A 24,405-nucleotide genomic window follows, 5' to 3' on the forward strand; every position below is an offset into this window, starting at 1 on the left:
CTGGTGCGTCCCGGGGTTAGAGGATGATGGTGTGACGTTACTGTATTGTTTTACATTGCATGTGTCACGTCAGGAGCCGTCCCTGTATAATATACTAAAAAACCGCAAAGGTCTTTCATACTTCATTCATTTGTCCTGATTTGAACATGGAAGAATGTTCAGCAGGTATATTCAATTTGTTATTCCTATAAAAAATCCTGCAGTTTTCCTCTGTGTGCATTTTCTCTCTGTTCGAGTCCTTGCAACAGCTCTGAAATAAAAAGCTGCAGAGACCCACAGTATACGAGGTGTAAAATGTCTGGAGAAGTGTGGGTGAACTCTGTGGTGGAAAACGACTCAGAGAACCAGAGCTTCACAGGATCCCGGAGAAATGTCAGAAGTTGTAGAGATTTGAAATTCCAGGGTCCTGAGTGAGCTGTTGTCCGGGCTCCAGCATTTCTAGCAGTATCCATGAAGTTAACTACAATAAACTCTTGTTGGTCCTGCTGGAGGCACTCATAGCAGACACCCTGTAAACGAAAACAGAAACATTGGCGTCACAAAATGGAATATTAATCCAAGGTGACAGTTTGATATAACAGTGAAATGTGTGATATTAACAACATTAACGCTGGTGTGTACGGCAGCAAGCACAAAAAGACCCTGAAACTGAAGCAGCTAAATGTTTACATGTGTGTTTTCCTGTTCGTGCACAGAAAATGTCTCTGGCATTTTATTGTGCACAGTTGTGTAGCTCTTACTGTGTGTAGGTTTCTGATGGCTGTTAATGTGTAACCAGCCCGTTGCTTTGTGTGAGCATCCGTGACCCGGAGCCACTGTGCCTCTCCTGTCAGTGTAAAGAACTCAGTGTGACTCTTCAGAGCGGCCGGAGGTGACCGGGTCAGTGAACGCCTCGCTGCAGTCACTCTGGGCCTCCTGCCAGGTCAAAGACATTTACACCAAGTAGTACACATGAGGGAGAGAGTTTTCACTGTGCTCCTCTGAATGGAGGCCTCTCTCTCTCTCTCTCTCTCTCTCTCTCTCTCTCTCTGGGCTGATGATGCATGTGTGAGTGGATCTAGTATTTTCATTCAGAGTCTGTTTCCATCTGATCAGGAGGAGGAGGAGAAGGAGGAGGAGGAGGAGGAGGAGGAGGCAGCCTCTCCGGTTGTCTGTAGTCTGTGAAAATATAATTACATTACTCCTGCTCTCAATCTTCTCCACAGGGAAAAAACACAGCTAAGACAGTTTTCTCTGGAGACGTTACTACACAAAAATATTTATGCTGCTGATCTTTTGCATCACGCAGCGTCATTCTACATATGCGCCTGGAGAGGTATAGTTCGCCCGGTGGAGGTTGGTTGCATGGAGTTTATTGCAACATCCACCATCGGATGGATCAGAGATCTGAGAATCCCCGGACAAGCCCTGCGCCCGACCATAAAAGAAACTGGGCCATAAGATGTTCGAGACATACACCCAGGTCTGATCAGCCTGTGGTTGGCCTTGTGATGAAAAGGAGAAAACTCTTGTTGACGCTGAGGTACACAACTGAACATATGTCCGTAACAACCACTGGTGGTCGCCAACATCCGTTAACTGGTGGTCGGCATCTTAACTGGTGCTGGAGACTTTCAAATGCACAAGAATATGCTCCATCTTGTCTCATGTAAGATAAAATAAGATATGATGAGATGAGATGAGATAAGATAAGATAATTCTTTATTAGTCCAACAATGGGGAAATTTGCACTATTACAGCAGCGAGAATGAAAAAAGGCATTAGTGAGGAATAATAGGTAACATGCAATACTTGGGTGTAAGTATTATAATACTTAGGTGTAAGGAATTTTAAAAATATAGAAGACCATGAATGGAATAAAAACTATTATATACAGTGCAAAAACAAGAAAAATGTGCGTAGCGTTAAAATATATACAGTGAATGGAAACTAAATTAGATAGAAAAAAGAAAGATAGATAGATAGATACTTTATTGCTCCCCGGGGGAAATTTAGGCTACCTAACTATATTATATCAATGGAAATTTTTTATCAGTTTTAACATCAAATTTATGTGGTCATCACTTATTTTAATCAAACCATATTTTGTGTGAATATTGTCAACACAGAAAATTACATAACTGCTGTGGGTGGAGGTGCTTTGGGAGCATCCATCCATCTGTTCCACTTACCTCCAGCAGGCGCCGCTGGTCCGCGGGTGAACCGGCTTTGAGCGCCCACAGTCGGCTTCTCATTAGTGGGAGACCGGGATGCTCCGCCGCTGCTGGAAATGCTTCAGGACCTGAAGGAGCCTGGGAGCCGTCTTTGTACCAGACACCAGCTCCGTCTCTGGAAGTTTATACCAGCAGGAACATTTCTGGATCCGCTCTGCGAGGAGCCAGAGTGAAGAGCAAGTTGTTTGGAGCCGCCTCGGAGCCGGAGGTTGTTCGTCTTTGACGCTCACAAGTTTAGACAGCTAATGCTAACGCTAAGCTAATAATATTAGCCTCGCTCGCTAGGTAAATACGCTGCCCCTTTTCGGACTTTCCTGCCTCGGCGAACCACGCCGTCCACCTCGGACCCGCGCCGGCAGGAGACACTTTGCACTACATCTGATTCAGGTTCGACGGGGAGGCTCACTCCTCGGAGATGGGTGGATTTTGGTGGCGCTGTACCTAAAGCTAAGTGGCTGTTAGCATACTAGCTAGCTGGCGGTTGCTAACGCCGCCGAGCCGGCCAGCCAGCAACTTCCACCGCGGAGTTTCAGCGAGCTAACCACGGCTCTATTGTCGCCCACAGGCCGCCTCTGTTGCTGGAAGCAGCCAGCCTGCACCCATGTTTGAAATGGAGACGCATATCTCGTGCCTTTTCCCAGAGATCCTGGCCATTATTTTCAGTTATCTGGACGTAAAAGACAAAGGGAGAGTAGCCCAAGTGTGCGCGGCCTGGAGGGACGCGTCCTACCACAAGTCGGTGTGGAGGGGGGTGGAAGCCAAGCTCCATCTGCGGCGGGCGAACCCGTCTCTGTTCCCCAGCCTGCAGACCAGGGGGATCAAGAAGGTCCAGATCCTCAGCCTGAGGAGAAGCCTGAGCTACGTGATTCAGGGGATGCCGCACATCGAAAGCCTTAACCTATGTGGCTGCTTCAACCTCACAGACAACGGACTCGGACATGCCTTTGTGCAGGACATCCCGTCTCTGCGGGTGTTGAACCTCAGCCTCTGCAAACAGATCACAGACTCCAGCCTGGGCAGGATTGCCCAGTACCTCAAAAACCTGGAGGTGCTTGAACTCGGCGGCTGCAGCAACATCACAAACACCGGCCTGTTGCTCATCGCCTGGGGTTTGCACCGGCTCAAGAGTCTCAACCTGCGCAGCTGCAGGCATGTGTCCGATGTGGGCATCGGGCACCTGTCCGGCATGACCCGCAGTGCTGCAGAGGGCTGCCTGTCTCTGGAGAAGTTAACCTTGCAGGACTGCCAGAAGCTGACTGATCTGTCCCTCAAACACGTCTCAAAGGGCCTGAACAAACTCAAAGTGCTCAACCTCAGCTTCTGTGGAGGAATATCAGACGCTGGGATGATCCACCTGTCACACATGACCCACCTGTGCAGCCTGAACCTGCGCTCCTGCGATAACATCAGCGACACGGGGATCATGCATCTGGCCATGGGCTCACTCCGGCTGTCTGGACTCGATGTTTCTTTCTGTGATAAGATCGGGGACCAGAGCCTGGCATACATCGCCCAGGGCTTGTACCAGCTCAAGTCCCTCTCTCTTTGCTCCTGCCACATCAGTGATGATGGCATCAACAGGATGGTGCGGCAGATGCACGAACTCAAAACTCTCAACATTGGACAGTGTGTGAGAATCACAGACAAAGGGTTGGAGTTGATAGCCGACCACCTGACCCAGTTGACAGGAATTGATCTGTACGGTTGTACTAAGATCACCAAGAGGGGTCTGGAGAGGATAACGCAGCTCCCGTGCCTTAAAGTGTTAAACCTTGGACTGTGGCAGATGACCGAGAGTGAGAGAGTGAGGTGAAAAGTAATCTAATTTAGTAATCATGTGTTTTCATTGTGCATAGCGCTCAGTTTCTTAATTTTGATTTCTAAACTGTGACTAAAAACAAGGAGAGGGACTCATTGATCACTGGAATATTGTTCACCTCTGCTGCAATATCCACCTTTACTCTGACTTTCTCAGTTTTATTCTCTCTCTCTCTCTCTCTGGAGGTGCATCGTTTAATCTCAGCCGGTGTTCAGTTCTTACTATCTAGCTACCTCACCCATCTAACACAGGAGTGCCTACGATTGCTGAACACCAGAGTACATCGCTTATTTTTGTGACTCACCCACCAGTGGAGATTTTGATATTTCAGAAAAGTGTCATTGCAGAATATTAGGTAGATGTTAAACTCTTAACAGAAAGGCTGGAGAACCTTGGATTTGAAGTTTTGATAGATTTTTTTTTGATCTGACGTATTTTTTTTTTACTTGTAACCAGTATTTTTTTTGTAATGAACGACTGTTGTTGACAAAATTGTACTTCAAATTGAAGTGGGTGGATCACTCCTGTTTGTCATTGTTTACGTATGTATAGTTGGCTATGTTTCGTATTCCTGAGGAAACAAGTATGTATCAGATGTTCCGCTATGCTTCTCTGTCTAAGGTTCATCAACACGACTCCAATAACGCATAGTAATTAACATGCTGCCAAGGCTTTATGCAATACCTTAAACTGATCACCAGTGGGTTTTCTCCTGAGGAGCTTCCAACGATAGTGTCAGAGTATTTGTTTAAAAAAAGCAGTAATTTAAGATTGTTTTATATTCATACAGTAGTGATATTTATGAATAAAGATGGCAAATATGTTTCAATCCTGTCGGTTATTTGAAATTGTTTCTCCCCCCCCCCCCCACACACACACTATTTCATTAATGATGATAATGTTGTCAGAACAGGGTCTTTTGATTTCTTATGTTTAGTAGCTCAGAGAAAGCCACCACTAAATATAACCCGAGTGAATCATGTAAATGAGAGGAAGGTTATTAATTATTTCACAGGAGAGATACAAATTATTAATACCTGGTATTTGACGAGCCTCTACAGCTGAGGGGGGGTCACACCTCATACTCATTTAACAAACTGACATCGCATCTATGGTTAATGTTTGAATCAGTATTTTTAACAAGTTGTAACGTCACACAGTATTTATTAAATCCCTTATCCCTTTTATTAAAATAATACAAAGTGTGTTTCAGCAACAATTCAAAGCCCCATTTGGCTAAATTTGTATCTTTCATAGCTTTACCAGAGAAAGACCTCAGCTCTCACATTACAATGCATGTTCTCAGTAGGTCTATGAGGACTCAAGGGGCCTGTCTATAATACTGATGAATGCTTTATGGTCAGTCACAGACACTTAGGCCCCGGTACACTCACCTTTCTGATGTCAACAATGCATTGTTTTCTTAAAGAAACAACCCACGCGTTCTTCATCCTGATGTCGAGCGTTCACATTTTGAGAAGTGAGGACACGTTTTGACCAAAGGGTCCATTTAGTAGCAGTAACTACATTTGTACCAAATTTATTTTATATTCATGTAGCATTATGATATACGGTGTAGATTCTACACTGAACACAAATGAACGCAAGTATTTGATACTCGTGTATTAACTGACACTTGTTTGGGTCACGATGGATGCTTGTGACTGGGTAACCAAAACAAATCAGACATTTCTTAAGGAGTTTAATAGATTAATATTGCAGGGGTGAAAGTCTGTGGCCATTTAATGTGGCATCTATTGCACTTCTGACCCGTCCTGGGAGAGGGATCCTTCACATGTGGCTCCCTCAGGTTTCTACCTTCTTTTCCCCCTGATAAATTGTCTTATTTTATTTTTTTTTCCTTACTCTTGTTGAAGGTTAGGAACGAGGTTGTCACACCTTGTTAAAACCCTTTGGTACAATTTGTGATTTGTGAATATGGGCTATACAAATGCAATTTGATTGAATCAGGTCAGAGATTCATCTCCCCAATAACTAATGTTATATATGGAAGAACATGAATATTTTTTCAGGATAAACATGAGATATAAGACTTTGACACCCAATACTATTTTAGATGCATTTTATTGCCTTTGAATCAAATCCTTAATAGCAGCAATTGTCATGAGAATTTGCCTTTAAAGAGTGTTTGAATAGGCAGATGAAACAAACTCATTGGGTGAAATTTAAAGTATAAGAAGCGGCATTATTTCTATTTTGGTCAAAAAACAAACAGACGAGACCAAGGCTTATAATTTATTTATTTACATACATACAAAATCCAAGTAACTCACACACATGTCTGTTTTGCTTTCTTTTAACAGTTTGATTCTTACCACAAACAGACAGAAGGCAGTACATTTCTTATCCAAACGCCAATGAAAACAGATACCATGAGTTTGACTGAAGCCCCTTAATCGGCTCTGTGTTCCTCAATAAGGAGTAAAAAGAAGTGACAAGACATTAAGGCAAGGGCAGTGACACACAGGCCATAGTGAGGAAACGGAAACAGTTGAAACAAACGCCGCCATTCTTTCTCCGAGCCCAGCGGTGGTCGGTACGAGGGTTGGTTAGGAGCGGAAAGAAATAAACCCTCACTCAAACTTTTACAGACGAGAAGTACAAAAACAAGCATCCAACCAACGGCCTCCAAAACAAGAGATGGGCTTTGTTTTCAATGGTAGTTGAAAATCCAGACACCCAAATTTATCAGTTTATCACCCACATAAAAGGGAGTTTGTTAGAAAACCTATTATTTTTTAGACGTATACTGACGCAGTGTTTTACCGTGTGTTCTGTTACATTATGTTCCGATTATGTAACACCAGAAGATGGTTGGAGACTCGTTGGAGAAAACGAAAGACAACACTGTAAATCTCAGGATAATACATTTACATCTCATGAGGTGGGAATCTATATATATTTAAAAAAAAAAAAAGATAACTAGAAATAAATGCAAGAAACGTACTCTCCCATCACACAGTCACGGTTTGAAAAACGTTTGTAGTTCACACATTATTTTGACACAATTTTTTTTGGACACTTCTTCCCTCAAGTTTCCGCTGAGGACAACACGCACTCGACTGTCGCTCTGTTCAGAGCAGCTCGCTCCTCAAGATTCTGTGCAAACATTCAATGCATATCCAGACAGTAAACATTTTTTATATATATGTATTCTTTTTTTATATATCTCTATAGAACATGACTTTCCGCAAGTTATGGCAGTACTGTCACACACACACGCACACACATTTTGTCCTGTTGACAAAAATTAGACACAAAAGACAAACTGCACTGCTTGTAACTTCTGATTATTATTATCTTTTTAAGAATACACAACACCTTCCACTTAATTACCTTTATTCAGTCACTGTACGTGTTAAATCTCACGTTATTTACAAACTGATCTAAAAAGTCAAAATCTGCTGAAAAGTGACTTTCATTTCTTGTAAATGTAGATGCACTTAGTAATTAAAAACCTCAGCCCTGAAGAATTCAAAACACGGATAATAAAAAGGAGGCGTCACTTGCATTTTGAAGTGACCAGACAAACACAAGAACAAAAGGGGCATCACTCGTTTCCTTTTGGGGAAACTGAAGATCAGGTGGGCTTTAAGTAAAAACTATGGGAACTTTGGATGAGACTGATCAGTGGATCAGATGAAAACAAAGAAAATCCATACATCATGCCTTAGCACCAATATTACAGAGGAACAAATCTCCCTGCGGTAGGTCCAGTACTGATCTCTGTGCATGCTCCAAGGCCACTAAAACGTTCTCAAACGAAACATTGCATACCTCATAACAAACTGGACGCTGTGTGCAAAACCCATCAAAAAAAAATTATACATCACCGACATTAAAAGCTAATTCCCCCCCCCCCCCCTCTCTCTCTCTCTCTCGTCCATTGAAAACTGAAGTGTAACTAGGTTCTGATCTGTGATGTGTGTCAGAGGTCAGGCCACCGTCGACCGTCAAATGTACCTGCGACCTCGTCCTGACTGCATGGACAGATCCACAGCTCTGAGCTGAAGAAACATTTGGACAACAGCTGCGTTTATTTGGTTAAAAAAAAGTGATGATCAGCCTCCAGCAGCTGTTTCTTAAACTAGTGACTGGGTTCCAACCTGATACTCGGGGAACACAGACCGAAATACAAACAAGCCTCTACATGGCTCCGTGATTTCCACACTGAGCTCGGCTCCTCTCTGATCCCCTCTAGATGTAGCAGCTCCCCAGATCTCCCAGGACACCATGTGCTTCCCTGCCCCATGTGAGGAATAAATTCCATCCCCTTTTAAACTTTAAAAGGGTTTGTGAAAGGAATCCAAGGGGTAAAAGACTGAGACAGAAGAGGGTGAGGTAACTGTGCTTGATCTGGCGGTTCCTGCAGTGAATGGCGCTGTCGGGGGAGAGGAAGGTCGGCAGTGTGCTCCAAGACTTTGTGCGGAAAGTTTGCTCCTTTCATCTGAAATCCTTTCTCTCCCAACGCACCTGTCCAAGACTCACAGGTGTGCAATGATATTTTTGCAAGTATCCTACTGGCAAAAATCAAACATGGCGTATTCACAAGTGGTAAAACGGGATGTGCTTAACTTCTGGAATGACGCTGTTGCACGTCTGACATCTGTTCGGCTGTCTAGGTTAACTGTCCCACTGTGAGCCCACCATCTGCCATGGTCATCATTAATTGATCAGACCTCAGATTGCAACTGGTAATACGAGTGGGTGACATGATATTTGCTCAAAGTGGCACATTTATCCACCATTTGATAAGACTGTGAATGTCCCTAATTTGATTTTTGCAGGCCTGGCAGTACAGACACATGAGACAGGGAAGCACTCAGGGGTCATGGGAGTTTGTTCCAGGGTGGACAAAGGGAACAAAGGGTTAGAGCTCAGTGGGTTTGTGATAATGCCCCCCACCTCTTCCTTTCTTTCTACCAGGAGCCTCATTGTGTGGAGGTAGGGGCACCTGGGCTCGGCTACAGGCTTTACAAAGACCACGAGTCAGCCGGGTTGGGTCCGAGGTCCGAGTTGTCAGCACGACTCCTCCAGAGCATTGACAACCTGCTCCAGGATGTCAGGGCAGTAGTCCGCGATCTGCTGGAGGACAGAGTTGGCGTACTCCTGCAGGTCCCCGCTCTCCTTCTCACACACTTCCAGCTCGTGCTCCAACTGGACAAAAGAGAGCAAGAGTTAGTCCAATGAGAATCAGTACATCTAGACACAACCAATCAGCAAGTTCTGCATTCATCTAAATACTAATTCCACAAATCTGTCTGTCTGTATGTGGAATGCGTATCTTGAGATCCATTCCTCTTATTGGCTTCACACACTTATGTGTTTATCGTTGGGGGTCAAAGGAAGTGCAGTTTTGAATTTGGACATCAGATACATTCAATAATAATAAACAGGCGCTCTGTAGCAGCAGCGGCTGGGCCTTATCATCTTTGAACATGACATTCTCCAGTTCGAGGTTCTCCCTTAATGAGTCCAGCTTCACTGAACTATTAATAAACAGTTGGAAGGTTTTTGGTGTAGTGGTGGTAGCAGAGCTTCAAGGTTCTGTGGACTGAATTCTGCAGCGGGTCTTTACCTACAGCAGCAAAAAGAGAAATCGGCAATAGAGCGAGAGCGAGAGTTTCTCCACTACCTGTTGGACACTCATCTTCTGGAGCTCCTCCTCCCAGTCTTCGGGGTCACCGTGGTGGTAGTGAGAGGGTGGCGTGAGCTGGCTGAGGATGCTGGGGTCCCGGTCGTGGCAGAGGTCTGTCAGGTGGGCGATGTAGAGCTTGAGCTTACTGCGGTTCTGGGACAGGGCTAGAAGAGGGGGTATCATCTGCAGGGGGGGTGGGGAAGGAGGTGAAGAGGCACGACAGATAAAGATCAGTAGAGTAGTAAAAAATATTTTTTCATCAGACAAACAAAAGGAGACGTTTTGCTCTCATTTCACTGGTTGAACACACGATGACAGAACCAAGCACAAGACACAAGTTGACAAAAGAAAGGTTTTTCATGGGACAAAAACAGAACATCGTCATCCACATGCATGCTCACGAACTCATCACCACCAACAACAATCAACCTCCCTGGGTACATTAACAAATGTGTGCTTGTTATTTATATATGTACGGCTCAAGAGGGGGTCTTACAAAAAAGGGACCTTCTCCCTCATTGATTATGTCGAGATTAAACCCATTATCCAACACAACACCTGTTTGTGTGAGTCAAAATTCATCACTATTCATTAGTGTCAGAGCAGTTACATGCAAAGCTAAGATGCTTTCGTTTGAGACAAGCGAGCCAGGATCAAACTCATCTCATCCTCTTAGCCCGTGCATGCAAAAAACCCACAGCACTGATCCCACGAGCAACAAACAGACAGTGTGGAGTCACAGGGGTGAGTGGTGAGAAATCACAGAGCAATGACGACAGCGATCACCAACATTAATTAGGAAGGACAAATGAATGGAAGACATGTGGACATGCCGCAACAGATACAACGATGGAGGGTGTGACAGGTTTGGCTTTTCACACAAGCTCACCCTTTCTGAACAAAAATGCTGAGAGAGAGAGAGAGATAGAGGGGGAGGGCAAAAGGTCGGCTACGCCCAAATACCCTCCTCATCATCCTGTTAGCCAGAGCGTAAGCCAATTGCAGCGTTAGAAAAGAACATTTGGTTAGTGTGTTTAAAAACCTCAAATGTAAAAAAAGGACAAAGGAAACATTTCATTTCATAACAGTAGTTCTCTTCATAAGGCAGATTTCAGTTCAACCGGCTTGACAACACACATGTTAATCAACAGTCAGCGGCAGAAATGTAAAAAAAAGAGAGAAGTATTTGTTGATGAATTTCGGACATGATCCGGCTAACTGGTGGTTCGGTAAGTTACCTGATCTGGAGAGGGCTTGTGGTTTGTGTGGTCGGGGACCGTCTTCAGATGGTCATCTTCATAGTTGTCTGCCATCAGCTTCATCCGGTTCTGAGTCTGTTAATTAAAAAAACAGTGAGGATTAAAAATATAGAATAGACTTCTTCTGACATGAAGACGAGAGGGGAGAAAGAGGATGGGGTGGGGGCATTTAAAGCCTAGTTGTAGTTGTCTTTTATTTACTTCATAAGGTTTATCTATGCTCAAGATTAAGATATGGAAACAAACTGCGCCTCCTGTCCACACTCTGCGCTCATGTAATCTGCATAACTTGGGAATATAAAATGATAACTTTCGACAGATATTAGGGGAAAAACGTAAAGGAGACATCTAGGGAATTTCTGTAGAAAAAGTTCCCATTGGTACCGATAATCCTTGGTGATTTATGCCAAAGACATATTTAACTGGTATTTGACATGCGATTTTGCAGGGGGCCAGGTGGTTACACAAACTATTGTTAGTAAAGTCACACTGGCAGCGAGAGTCAGTTCCCTCTTATACTTCCTCTAGCAGGACACTAAATCCCTGCACCCTGTCCTGAACTCATGAACATATCACACGTGAGACATGTAAGAAAGGGCATAAATGTGTTCGATCATATTAGGCTTGAACTGCCTTCATGTCTTAGTCATGTATCCCCTCCTCCATATTGACCTGCTGTTTGAGCTGTTGCACCAGTCTGTCCTTCTCCCGCTTCAGCAGGGCCACCTCGTCCTGAGTCTTCTTCTTCTTAGATGAGGACAACTCCAGCAGAGCGATGTTAGCGTCCTTTTCGCTGATAGCAGCCAACAGTGCCTCCTGCCTGTTGGGTGGATGAGGAAACAATGTGGCATTTAACCACACAAGTAAATAGCCCAATTATCATTTATAATTCATTGCACACAATCATCGTGCCAGCTGGAGAAGGCCAGAATCGGATGACATTATACAAGATGACTGTAGCAATCAATAATATTCCAGTCTACTCCTGTGTGTGTGTGTGTGTGTGTGTGTGTGTGTGTGTGTGTGTGTGTGTGTGTGTGTGTGTGTGTGTGTGTGTGTGTGTGTGTGTGTGTGTCTTACTTCATCTCGAGCACCTCCTCCAGGTGTTTCCGGCGCTCAGCTCGCAGGGTTGTGAGGTGTGACTCTTTCTCACAGAGAGACTGCTGGGTGGAGGACAGTTTGGCTCTCATGGACTCCAGCTCCTGTTTCACCTTCTCCATGGCCCCCAGCAGCTCCTCCATCTAGGTACACACACACACACACACAAAAATTCAATCATGAAAAGAGTAAGAACAGATTATCTAAATCCTTCAGTGAAAGCACAGGGCTTTTTACCTGAAGACTTTTTAAAGGATTTTCCAGATAAACTGCTCTAATAAGATGCAGGGCGGAATTTGAGGGCTTAAAGAGAAAGTCTGGAGATCAACTATAACACAGGTACTACAGCACTTCATTTATTTACCTGCCATTTACTTAAAACATGTACACAATTTAATCTGCAGTGTGAATACTTCAAACATTCCAAATCGTCTAATTTAAATGGATATTTAACGTTTGAACAAATTAAGCATGTTTTTTATAAGCAAACAATGGGTAAACAAAATGGCTTTTTTTTTTTTTACATGAGCTGGAAACATCAGCAACACTTTGTAAAGACATGCAGTCCAACAACAATCAAACTCTAAAAAACGACCAAACTTCACAAACATGTTCATGGCAGGGCTGTTGTATGGGACTGCATGAATTGTAGCGGTGTTACTGCTGCTGTATCCACCCCATGTAAAGCAGTGTTGCTCACTGATAAGAGGTCACATATACTGGGCTCATACCTTGGACCACTTAATGTGGGCGAGGTTCGACTCATGCATTGGTTTGAGTGAGTGCTTCTGAGGGGCGGTGTGTAGCAGAGAGAAAACAAGAGAAAACCACAAGCAAAGATAAAAGAACTGAGAAAGAAGGGGAGGCCAGAGGAGAGGAGGGAGGTGAAGAAAGGGATGAGAAACACCACCATGACAGCAAAGGGTATGGAGGAAAGAATCTCAATATCTGAAGGCGTTTGTTTTATCTCTATATAGATGTGTTTAGATATGCATGTACTGCAAGACGTGATCCTGTGGCTTGAATAATATTGCTCTGTCCTGATCCTGTGTGTTTGGGGTGGGGGGGATTCGTGTACCTGTCTCTCCTGCAGTGACCTGGCAGACTCCTCCTGAGCAAGCACCATCTCTCGCTCAGCAGTAATCTGGACGCTCTCTCTCAGGGCCTCCTCCAGCTCCTCTATACGATCCGACTTCTGACGCAGAGTGTCCTTCGGTGCGGGAGAGCGAAAAGAGGTCACATCAAGGTTCATCAGTGTGAGAGAAAATGCAAACCTTGCTGCACGGTACGTACAGTCCCAACGAGCCACGCATTAAGCTTTACCTTCACATGCTGGGAGTTCTCAGACAGGTTGTCCTCCCTTTTTCTAGCCTCATCCATGAGTCGAGCGTTCCTGCTTTTCTCCACCTGCTCCTTGTGCTTCAGAGAGGCCACCTTCTTCGTCTGGTCCTGCTTCTGCCTGTAGGTGCATGATGGGATAAACAGGAGGAGTTATGTACATGTCGGTCTATGGCTCCCCATGACAAATATATGCAAGTTTATAACGTGGAGGGGGGGGAAGGTGCAAATGAATCATGTTTTAAAGAGCTGTGACTATGAAAAGCTTTGGCAGTCACAATCGTAGCGATACAGACTTGCTTCGGCCAAATCTTCGACATCCTTTAAGGAGTCAATCACAGATTTGACTCCGGGTGAGAGACAGAGCAATAAGAAAGCGAGAAAGGAAAAGTGAGCATGAGCAGGGGTAATGAAAAAGACAGAGTTCAATATGTCAGGACAAGCCAGCACCACCGACTGAGGAGAAGCGAGAGGTGAGGAGGAGCAAATGGAGAGAAATGTGAGAAGAAAAGAGTCAAAAGAAGTCAGGGGGGAGAATGAGAAAAACAAATACTAACCTGGAGGCCAAACTGGTGGGGGTAGAGATTTCCGGTGTAAAGACAGGAAAGCAGTTAAGAGAAAAACAAACTCAGACTCAGAGCAAATACGGTGGGAAAAGGAGAGGAGAGATCAGAAAAAGGATCATTTAGGGTCTTTGACTCTGATGTAACAAGGTCACACAAAGACAACACTTCATGAAAGAGGGCTTGTCTATGTCGATTTCTGGAGCTGTAACTACCACTGTCAAAATATGGCAGTAGCCACTTCAGCTTTTAAAACGATACTACAAAAATACCAAATGGCAATAAAATCCACCATTAGCAGTGCCAGGGGCAACAGTCTCCAGGACCACATGAAGTCACTGAAGGGAAATTTGCTGCAATTAAGAGGAAGAGTGGTCACATGTACTCGCTAACAGGGAGGAAAACACATGTCAGGGACCTCAGGTGCTGAACAAAACTAAAACTACACGTAAAAGACTCAATCATTAAAAACGTCTATAACACAGACACAACAAGTTACAGACAATATGACTTCTGTGCTAACAAACGTGACACTGTCTACTTCAAATCCATGTTTCCACCCACCTCTCCAGCTCATTGATCTTTTTATCTTTGTCATTCTTCTCATTCTCCATTTCCCGGAGGATCTCCAGCAAGCGGTCCACCTCAGCCTGTGCCTTCCCAGAATCCTCCTTGTGGCGAGCCACTTCCTGCTCCAGGTTCTTAATGCGCTCAGCGACCTCGGTGTTAGCCTGAGCCTCCAGGGCTGCGTTTTTAGCCTGACAAGAAGAGGAGATGCTGGAAATCAGCTGTTGTCTCTTTCAGGGTTAGTGGACAGAGGGGATTGATCTATGTATCTTACTCTCTTGAGATGGTTCTCCAGTTTGAGGCACTCCTCCCTCTTCTGCTCCATTGTGATCTCAAGGCTCTTGAGTTTTGAGTCCTTCTTCAGCCCAGAGGAGGCCAGGGATGATGCATGCTCCTTCAGGTCCAACAGTGAAGTCTTCATACACACAAATACAAAAACAGCGTAAGTATAACGTATCACAGATTTTCATCCATTGGTCTAAGGAGGCTGAAAACACATTGTATCTGACATCCATGACTCATCATCCAACTGTTTTCTTGTTTAAGTGAGAGTTTGTTTTTTTGAATCCATTTCTCACCTCTCTGTCTGACAGGTCTCCCTGCAGTAAACTCAGTCGCTCCTTCAACTCTTTCAGTTCCTTCTTGTTAGAGTCAATCTCCTCTGTCTTCTCCCCATTGTCTCTGTCTCGCTGCTCCTTTAGACGCTCAATGATGCGTTCCTGGGTAACAAACACACGTTGTGTTCACAATTGCAATGCTACACATGCAAAGAAGTCTAATCTGCTAAGGCACCAGTCACGGGGGTTTGTGCAGACATCAATTCACCTTTTCTGCGAGAGACTCCTCCAGCGTGGTGAGAGCAGTGTCAGTGTTGGAAGTGTCTGCTTGCAAAGACTTGACTCTCTCCTTCAGGCTGCTCATCTGCTTCTCCTTGTCCCTCAGCTGCTCCTGCAGGTTCTCAATCTGCAGAACAAACCATCAGTCAAAATAAACATCCCGACAGGAAACATACTGAGACATGATGGATGCATCTTTGTAGCCATTTCACACACGAGACTCAACAAAAAGATCTTTTAAAATGGCTCTCAGTCCAAATCACCTTCTTCTGCAGCACATTCACTTTGCGCTCTTTAACCTCCAGCATGTCTTTGAGGTCATGGATTTCTCCGTTGAGTGTGCCCTTCTCTTCAGACATTTCTTGTATCTGCTTGCTCTTCTTATTCAGAGTTGTCTCTTTTTCTTCCAGGCGCAGACGCAAGGCATCCACCTGAACAGGAAACGGCAGACAAACTGTAACTGTGTCCAAATCTCAAGTTCAAAATAAAAAAGGCATAAACACATTGTTACTTCTGTGCTTTTGTTTGAAGTATCATCAGTAATAAGTGGCACAAACTCGTCCCTTACTGTACAAAGTACTACCTTTAAAGAGCACTTGCTATGTACCTATTCTTCTGGGCACTCAAAGCATTAAGACATGTATATTTGCCGTACCTCTGTCTGTAAAATGGCAGCCCGCTGCTCCTTGGCAGTGAGAGACTCCTTGAGGACTTCAATGTGCTGCTTGCTATCTGAGAACTGGTTGGTGAGCGTCTCAAGCTTGGTCTGCAAACCAAGCAGCTCAGAGTCCTTCCTGGAGAGGTCCTGCTTCACCTGCTCCATCTGAAGGACAAAGAGAAGACATGTTTAGGTTTAGATGTGAGGTGAGATGGAATCACAGCAGTCAGTTCAAACTAAATATCCTGTTGTCTCGGACCTTGTTTTTCATGAACTTGGTGTGGCTGCGGTAAACTTCCATCTGCTTCATCTCCTCCTGACGCTCCTCGCAGCTCAGAAGTCCATTGGATTTCAGCATCAGCATCTCCTCCTCCATGTCCCGCAGGTTCCGCTCCATTGCATTGATTTTTGCATCCTGAGGTGGATGAAGAGGAGTCAACACACATGGCATGCACTTCTGTGACACACCACACCACACATCATTACACACAGTCCCTCTGGTCAATATCCCCCACCTTCATGTCGATGACAGTCTGCAGAGCCTTGGTTTTGGTGGACTCGGGAGTTCCCTCATACCGACGGTGCAGCTCCTGTTGGGTCAAATGAGGTTGTATGTTGCTTGTACGTTTAAACTACAGTACAGATGTGAGCTTTCAGATTCATGTACCGGTTACATCTCCTGTGTTTGCACTAGACCTTACCTCTCTCAGCACTGTCACCTCTCTCTCTCTCTGGTCCAGTAAACTCTCGAGGTGATGCCGGTGCATCTCAGCGTCAGCCAGTCTCCTGGTCCGCTCCTGGTCCTCCTCTGATGCCTTGGCAGACTGACCTGACACAGGAAACACGACAAACCTTGTTAACACGATGAAGTCTGCATTGGAAAAATTAACTAAGAATGGTTGAAACCTATTTTGTAGTTGATGAGTAACCTTATGCATCCCTGTCTAATGACTTTATGACCTGAGCTGTAACTGTTTATGACATGACATGAGAACTGCCAGAGCCTTTTGCGACTTAATTACCCATCAAAGGAAGGAGTGGATGTATTCTTATCCCCTTAGGGAACACATGTGAATCAGCTGTTGTGTTTAGATTTCTCTCCTTCCCCCACCTATGGAACCTGTCTGGATTGGCTCAGGGGACAGCACTAAATCCTGCTATATAAGATGTGTGATTTTGACTGCTCTTCATCTTCACTCTGAGATCTTTAGGACTCTTGGTGTGTTGATCCTTTCTGCATACATGCAATACATGTTGATAACTTTGTTGTTTCCAGCCTCTTGTATCTCCAGATTTCTATCACAGGTCGCTAAAAGGCATTTAGGTAGTTGAAAATTAAGTCATTTTGAGTTGAGCATCATAAGTCACGTGATTTTTCTTACACAGACTGTAATTTCACAGGTTGCAGGATATTATAGATATTTTCTGGGTTTCTTTTTTATAGTGTACCGCTTATTCCACTTTGTCAACTGTGATATTTTGACTATTTTGTGCCCCTAAGACCATAACATGCAATTGCTCTGAGAGACAGCCCTCAAATGTTCTAACCCTGAGAACCACGGTTGGGTTTGTGAAGCACGCGTTGTGGTCATTTTGAAGAGAAGAGAAAAGAAAAGAAAGCCATATTTGGCCAAAGGGGGAAATTGTTTGGATTGAGATTAGAGGGGAAAGGAAGCAGCAACAACATTTTGAAGCAGCAGCTTGAATCTTTTGAGAACCAAAAATATTTGTGGAAGAAAAACCAACAAACTCTTATTTTTATACTTTTTTGAAGAATCTGAATCTATTTGTAAACCTGCTGCTGTGCTTCTCTCCTGAGGTTCAAAACTACCTTTGCTCTGCAGCATCTCCAGAAGCTTCTTGATGGATTCGTCTCGGGCTCCCAGGGTTTGCTTCTGTGTGTCAATCCTCAGCTCCATCTCCTCCAGGGTCTTTCTCAGGAGGAAGAGCTCTTTGGCCTGCCGCTCGTGCTCGGCCTGCAGCCGCCGGTAGTTCTCCTCTGTGGGTTCAGATGTCAGGGCCAGGTCCCGGCCGTGGCTGGAGGGGTCTTGTTGAAACAGCTGGTTCAGGTCCCTCTGGATCCTCAGCTCATCCTGGAGGGCCTGGACAGTCATCTGGAGATGCTAAACACAAATAAGAGACACGCGCCTTTGTAATCATTCATCTGTTTTACATTTTGTGCGCCAGCCTTTATTACAAAATGATTAATGATTTAAATGGCACAGGGTCTGCACATGCCACTTATGGAATGGAAGATAATATTGTGTTACAGCCAGTTTAAAATCAGCCTCTAATCGTGACTGAAAATTTAGTAGTGTCCTAACGGATGCACCCCCAACAGTCAGCGACAGTGTTACCTTTCATGCCCAGACAAATACAAGTGGTGAAACACTATCAGCCCAGTATAGTATTGCATTGTTTGTGGCATCTGACGCCATGGACTCTTGGCAGTGCTGCCGCGAGACAGTAACACAAGGCCGTGTTACACTCTGGTCTGAACCAGCTGTGACCGTTTTCAGATGACAGAACAAAGAGAGATGTCAGTGTCTTCGTTTCTCTCCTCCGCCCCCCCCCCCCCCTTCCTTTGTCATTCGCTCCTTCTACCAGCACACACTATTCATCCACCTTGCCTGCTCTCACCCCGTCTCTTCCCTCCAACACTCTCACCTCCCTCTAACCCTCCCTTTCCGTCAACCTCTCCATCCCCTGACTAAGGCTGACTCACTGCTGTGACTGCACCGATCCACCATCAGAAACACACACACACACGGTAAGAGGCATGCACAGACACGCACGACAACACACACTCACAGACACCTTCTCCCTTCCCCTCCTATATTCTCGCTCTCTCTGCCTGAGGAGAGATAACAGTCGGGCGTTTGAAAGAGCACAAAGCATACGATATGTGATGCACTAACTAAACAGTAAGTCACAGCTCGCGGTGACACAGCGCACACAAAACCAAACCCCTGCTATAAAAACCATCCACACCACAGGAAGGTTCCAATTAAGATACTCAGTGGGTGACACATGCTTCCTTAGTCTTTATTCTCTTCATCGTACCATTATAATCTTATATCTGAAATCACCAATATGGTCTTTTGGTCGATAAATATAATTTGCATTTCACAACATCCTATGATAAATGTGATTATTATTTATTAGCAAGACAACCGAAGACAATAAAGTGAGCATTTTATCTTATTTTAATGGAAAAAGGAAGGTGATAGCACTATCAAACACTATTACCCCATCAGAGCAAATGGCATACAAACATGTTGTGTAGAAGAGATTTGGAAAAACTGTGCAAATATCAGTAAAAAAAGCATAGAAATGCTACAAAACTACACATAAACATGAACCTGCAGCTGTAGGCAGGGCCAGCTGGGCCGATGTTCAATGAGGCCATGCAGTTTAACTGAGGCTATAATTAATCAGATGCCTTTCAGTGTATGTGTGTGTGTGTGCGCGCGTGCATGTGCATGTTTTCCGCTGCATGTGTGCAAGCATGGGAGGTGGAGACTTGATAGACGAAAGCAGAAATCTTTAAATTACAGCACCCACTAATTTGCCCTGCGTAGTCGGACATTACTGGGAATTAGTCCTCTGTGTGATTCTGTGACTCAGCAGGAGTGAAAACAGCACATTACACAGGTCGGCCCCCCCATTAGGAATCACAAAGACTATTTGTCCTCATTACTGAAACTTAATTTGGACGGCTCACACAACATACTATAGGCTTTAAAAATAGATCTTGTGATTATTTTGATTGTGCACATACAGGGTCTAAATGTGTATGTAAGGAGACACAGGCTGATGGTGCTAGAATGTGTCTCAACACTTTTAGATCCAGAGCCAAGGATGAGAAGAATGAGAGAAAGTTGACACAGATGACATGACAGAATAAACAAAGTGTTCAAAAGGCCTGTGTTTTTGCATTTGAAATCAGTAAATAAAAAGGTCAGTTAGATGATTGGCAACACGTATTCAACTCTACAGGTTCACAAGACTACCACTTCTTTTTGACAGGTAATGAAAGGATGGGATTTTTCACACATCTTTAAAAAAAAGATGGAATGAAAGAGGAGCTTTAGAAAACCATATAATCTTATGAAAGCAATAAAAGCAGTCAACAAGTCACGCACACAGAGCTTTTCTTCCATCTCAAGCCAGTTTGTCTGACAGGCATTTACCTCATTGTTTGTCATTTCTTTTATTATGTAACAAAAACAACTGTGCCAAAAGTATATGATAAACCACAAGAGTAGTTTAGGTTGAATATTCTTTACAAGGCAAAAATATGACCTCAAAAGTGCTATTTGCAAGTGCTGTGTTATAACTGACAACATTCTTAAGTTGATTTTTTTCTTATTTTTTAAAGTCTTTAATCTACTACATATTTACCTTCTTTTAAATTAAGTTTTAAATCTCCACATTTTTTTTATCCTGTTCACCAAATCCAGCAATTTCTGAAACGTATAGAGATGATAATGCAGCCATTAGACTTATGGCCTCTTTCATCTATTAAGCGTGAGCATATAGCTGCGTATAAGAGGATTAGCTAGAGGTTCAGAAAAGGCCTATAACCTATGCAGTGAGAGGAGAAAGAGGGAGAGCAACACACTTGCACTAAAGCTGACACACTGTGTGAAATCAATTTGAAACAAGCAGATTGATGACTCTGTTCCAAGTTGAGGCAATCTATTAAACAAACAAAAGGCGAACACTCACCTGTGCTTCATCTTGAATCACGCGGTACTGTTCCTTCCAGACGGTGATCTTAGAAACCTCGTCTTTCCTGAGCGCTCGCTCCTTCTTCAGCTCTGGGCTCCAGAAGGTCTTGATAGAATTCATAGAGGAACTGAGTTTGCTCTCCTTGACCTCAACGTCCCGCCGCAGCATCTCGTTCTCACGCAGAACCTGAGAGAGCGGGACAACGGGTTAGCACGTGTAAATACTGAGGGTACAAGTGTGTGTCGGCTCAAACGTCCTTAATGGAGAAATTTAGTGAATTACCTCTTTCAGTTGTGCCTGCAGGTCCAGTATGGTGTTGTCTCTGGCCTGCCTCAGAGAGTGGGGCACGGTGGAGGCCATGTGGTGGTCCCCAAAAGCTAGAGCATCCCCTGCCATCATGCTTACAGGCAACATAGAGTTGCCAGTCACTGAGGTGGAGATGTTGGGAGTGCTGGCCGCCACTACTCCACAGCTGTTGCCCCTTGACCCATACGTGACCCTCTGTCTCCCCATGGTCGTCATTGTCCCACCACTTTTTGGAATGTGCTCCCCGGTCATGCCGACCTCATTGTCACTCAGGTACATCGGCCCCGAGGTGGCGTACGCGGCGTTGAGGGACTGGATGTTCTCCATGGAGAGCGTCTTGCCTCCTGCCCCTCCAGGGCCCCCTCCGCTGCCTCCGGTGCTGTTGGTGCGGCGGTGTCCCATCCGAGGGGAGCGGGGGAGGCGAGGAGAGCGGCTCGACCCCTGATTACCGGTACCGCCTGCATCTCTTCCTGCACTATGGTTGGCCTCCCCTCTGCCGACAGAGCGGGCGCTGCTGTACATCTTCAGCGGAACGGGGAGAACGGAGCTAAACGCTGAACTGGGACAACAAGCGTTTGTTACGATCTCACGGATTCTGTGGTCGAGACTGGGAACAAACGTGCAAGGATGTGGAGGTGACCCTGCTTCAACTGGAGATGGTCTCGACGAGGTTCATGATAAGACTGACTTCCCTCTTCCAATAGCAGCTGTCCAGGGCAACTGGATAAGACACTGATCTGTAAAGAAAACAACACAGTTGTCCCCATCACATTTCACAGCGACAACAAAGCAGTCCATGTCAAACCTGAAAGCCTTTCTCAAACATATCGGTGTCATCGTGCAGTCTGGAGTTCACTGTGGGTCATGTGAGGCGTTTTCTCTCTCTCCACCACCAGCAAATGAGCGATATTGCGTTTCAGTCTCTGGTCCCAGTTTTTAATATCCATCCTTAAACAACACAAATAGGATCCGTGCTTTTCTTTCATCGTCCTGACCGGGCTCCTTCCTGCTGTACAGACGGTTATGCAACTGTGTATAAGTCATGTCTAAGAACAATAATTATTCTCAGATGGGATCCGTTAGCACAGACCGGACCAGATGTGCTTTGAGACACAGATGTGGAGTCTGAGGGCTTTCTCTCCCCCCCCCAATGGATGCGTCGAGGCTGTTGCCCTACATGTTCACTTCAGGTAGCTTTTGTGTTACGGACGTGTATGCGTCCGACAACATTTCCCACTATAGCCATTTAACTGGGCAGCCCTGCGTGGCCTTGCTAGCGGCTAACACACCGGCTAACGGTAAAATGCAGACATCCCCACCTTTAAACCCCCGTTATCCTCAAACCTCTGTCGTCTAAGCCTCACGCGGATGCAAACACATTTTCTCTGGAGAACTAAATCCTCCATCCGAGTCATTTTTCTTCCTGCTGACGCGGTGGATTAAAAACTAGCCAGGGAGACACAGGGGATCGACCTCGGTGGACATTGTAAGAGGGACATGAAAAAAACATTAAAACCACAGCTTGTGGAAATGAACGCAGACACACTCACAGCTACACAACCTGTGCATTAAATACAGGGTGAAGCTGTGGCACATTGAAGCCGATCTGAGGCGCGTTGCTCAATCCTCTCGACAGCCTCTGCTCTGGAGACACCCAGAATCCAACCAGGTCCATTTTCCTGCTCCTCTGCTCGGCGGCGTTTCGTACTCAGCTCCCGGTTTTCAAGACCGGGAGTCGGCTTCGGGTCGAAGCCACAACATAACGGTTAGCTTGAGCTTTAGCGACATATGGAGGCTAGCCCGTCCAGTTTGATGTGTGTGTATGCCTGTGTGTGTGTGTGTGTGTGTGTGTGTGTGTGTGTGTTTGTGTGTGTTTCTCCCCTCCTCCTCCTCTCCTCGCTAACACAACCGCCACTGGAGGGGGAAAAAAACACTCCACGCACAACTACCTCTCCTGGTGTCGGGTGGAGCTCAGGCCGGTGCCGGCGGTGGATCCTCGGTGAAGCGGGTGGAGGTCGGCTGCAGCAGCGGTCATGTTACGTTAATCGCGCCGTGGACGTGTATCAGATTTGACCATCTTCTCTCTCCAGCGGCTCAGCGCAGAGCCAGGACGCCTCGGTGACGTCAAGCCTGCTGCGCGCGCTCACGACAGCCCTCCTCGCCACGCGTGAATTTTAAACGCGCGGTCACGAGGCTGTGTGGTGTGGAGGGACCAAGGGACCGCGCCTGCGAGCATTTACTCACAAATACACATATATATATATATAATATTTTTATTCGGGTTTTAATTTCCTCCCTTGAAAATAACTGTAAATTATTTTGAAATACTGGATACATTTGTCCCCAGCCGTGGAATACCACCCACTACCACCAGGGGGCATGACTTGCCCGTAGGAAAATTACAACCCACGAAATGGTTGACGCAAATAACACATAATGAGAAAAATACTATTTATTTAATTTTGTTTTTAATATTTGTTTCTTCTTTGAGTTCTCCAAACAGGACAAAATAGCCCATACCTGTTTATATCAATATGTTGAAGTATTTGTTAAGGATTTCATTACGACAGATTTTAATGTCCCAGGCTTGTTTATTTGTCGTGGGTTAGGATATCTCTAGATTCACAAAAAAAATTCTTTTGATCTATATTTTCTATATTTTATAGAAAAGGCTTTCAGCTCAAACATATGTGATTAGTTGTGTATGGTAATATCATATATTCCTCAAAAATTATTTTAAATAAAAATATGTTTCAGCATCAGAATCAGATTTATTGCTGAGTAGGTTTTTAAAGTATAAGGATTTGCTTTGGTGCATAACAAAAGTTATTAAAGAAAATAGTTGGAAAGCAAACTAAGAGGTAAGTATTGTAGTTCAAGGAGAAATACAAGGACAGAAACATGGTGATAGTACAAGATTGATTTCCTTTTTCTTTTCAGCATAAGAGTATATAATGATAAAATAATGATATTTTAATCTATATTTATTTTATTTTGTTCTATGCTGGTCTATGCTATTTCCGTTTGTTCTTGTATGGCGCACTGTGTCTTCTCTTATTGTGCAGCACTTTGGTTAACCGGGGTTGTTTTGAAATGTGCTATATAAATAGACTTGACTTGACAAATCAAACATTTGCAGTGACGCTGCAACAGTAAAAGAGAAATGTGAGTGATTCCGCTTCACCTGAGGTTCATTTCCACAAAAAGACACTGACTGGAAGTGTCTAAATTAACAGACTAGAAAATAATTGGGAGGCAAACTGTATTTTAATCAGGCACGTGCACAGACATTTTGGGGTGCAGGTGCTCAAACCAAAAAAAAGGGCAACCATCCCCAAAATTGTTTATGAAATTA

General features: G+C 44.6%; 2 protein-coding genes across 3 annotated transcripts; one reads left to right on the forward strand and one right to left on the reverse strand.

The window, feature by feature from the left end:
• The first annotated feature begins 2,208 nt into the window (after positions 1-2,208).
• On the forward strand, positions 2,209-4,861 carry LOC128444266 (F-box/LRR-repeat protein 14). Its single transcript, XM_053426637.1, has one exon. The coding sequence runs from the start codon at positions 2,815-2,817 to the stop codon at positions 4,024-4,026; it is 1,212 nt and encodes a 403-aa protein (XP_053282612.1). The 5' UTR covers positions 2,209-2,814; the 3' UTR covers positions 4,027-4,861.
• Positions 4,862-6,274: 1,413 nt separating this feature from the next.
• On the reverse strand, positions 6,275-23,173 carry LOC128444624 (ELKS/Rab6-interacting/CAST family member 1). Of its 2 annotated transcripts, XM_053427190.1 has the most exons (21): positions 23,000-23,173; positions 21,027-21,787; positions 20,742-20,930; positions 17,842-18,133; positions 16,712-16,839; positions 16,526-16,600; positions 16,270-16,425; positions 16,008-16,175; positions 15,616-15,783; positions 15,342-15,479; positions 15,095-15,235; positions 14,791-14,931; positions 14,514-14,707; positions 13,944-13,955; positions 13,372-13,507; positions 13,127-13,258; positions 12,031-12,191; positions 11,623-11,770; positions 10,930-11,025; positions 9,689-9,874; positions 6,275-9,210 (listed from the first exon to the last, which is right to left on the reverse strand). In XM_053427190.1, the coding sequence occupies exons 2-21, from the start codon at positions 21,570-21,572 to the stop codon at positions 9,073-9,075; spliced, it is 3,345 nt and encodes a 1,114-aa protein (XP_053283165.1). In that variant the 5' UTR covers positions 21,573-21,787; positions 23,000-23,173; the 3' UTR covers positions 6,275-9,072. The 2 variants fall into 2 exon arrangements, with proteins under 2 accessions (XP_053283165.1, XP_053283166.1); XM_053427191.1 differs by lacking the exon at positions 13,944-13,955.
• Positions 23,174-24,405: the final 1,232 nt, after the last annotated feature.

Source organism: Pleuronectes platessa, chromosome 7, assembly GCF_947347685.1.
Source record: "Pleuronectes platessa chromosome 7, fPlePla1.1, whole genome shotgun sequence".
Classification (NCBI taxonomy): Eukaryota; Metazoa; Chordata; class Actinopteri; order Pleuronectiformes; family Pleuronectidae; genus Pleuronectes; species Pleuronectes platessa.

What these genes read in the sequence shown, in the direction of transcription:
- LOC128444624 (XM_053427190.1), bottom strand. Translation starts at nt 21,572, where the DNA reads ATGTACAGCAGCGCCCGCTCTGTCGGCAGAGGGGAGGCCAACCATAGT. An exon ending in AGACTGTCATCGACATGAAG is followed by an intron (nt 16,426 to 16,525) that starts GTGGGGGATATT and finishes CATCCACCTCAG; the next exon opens with GATGCAAAAATCAATGCAAT. An exon ending in GGTCACTGCAGGAGAGACAG is followed by an intron (nt 12,192 to 13,126) that starts GTACACGAATCC and finishes GTGTGTACCTAG; the next exon opens with ATGGAGGAGCTGCTGGGGGC.
- LOC128444266 (XM_053426637.1), top strand. Translation starts at nt 2,815, where the DNA reads ATGTTTGAAATGGAGACGCATATCTCGTGCCTTTTCCCAGAGATCCTG.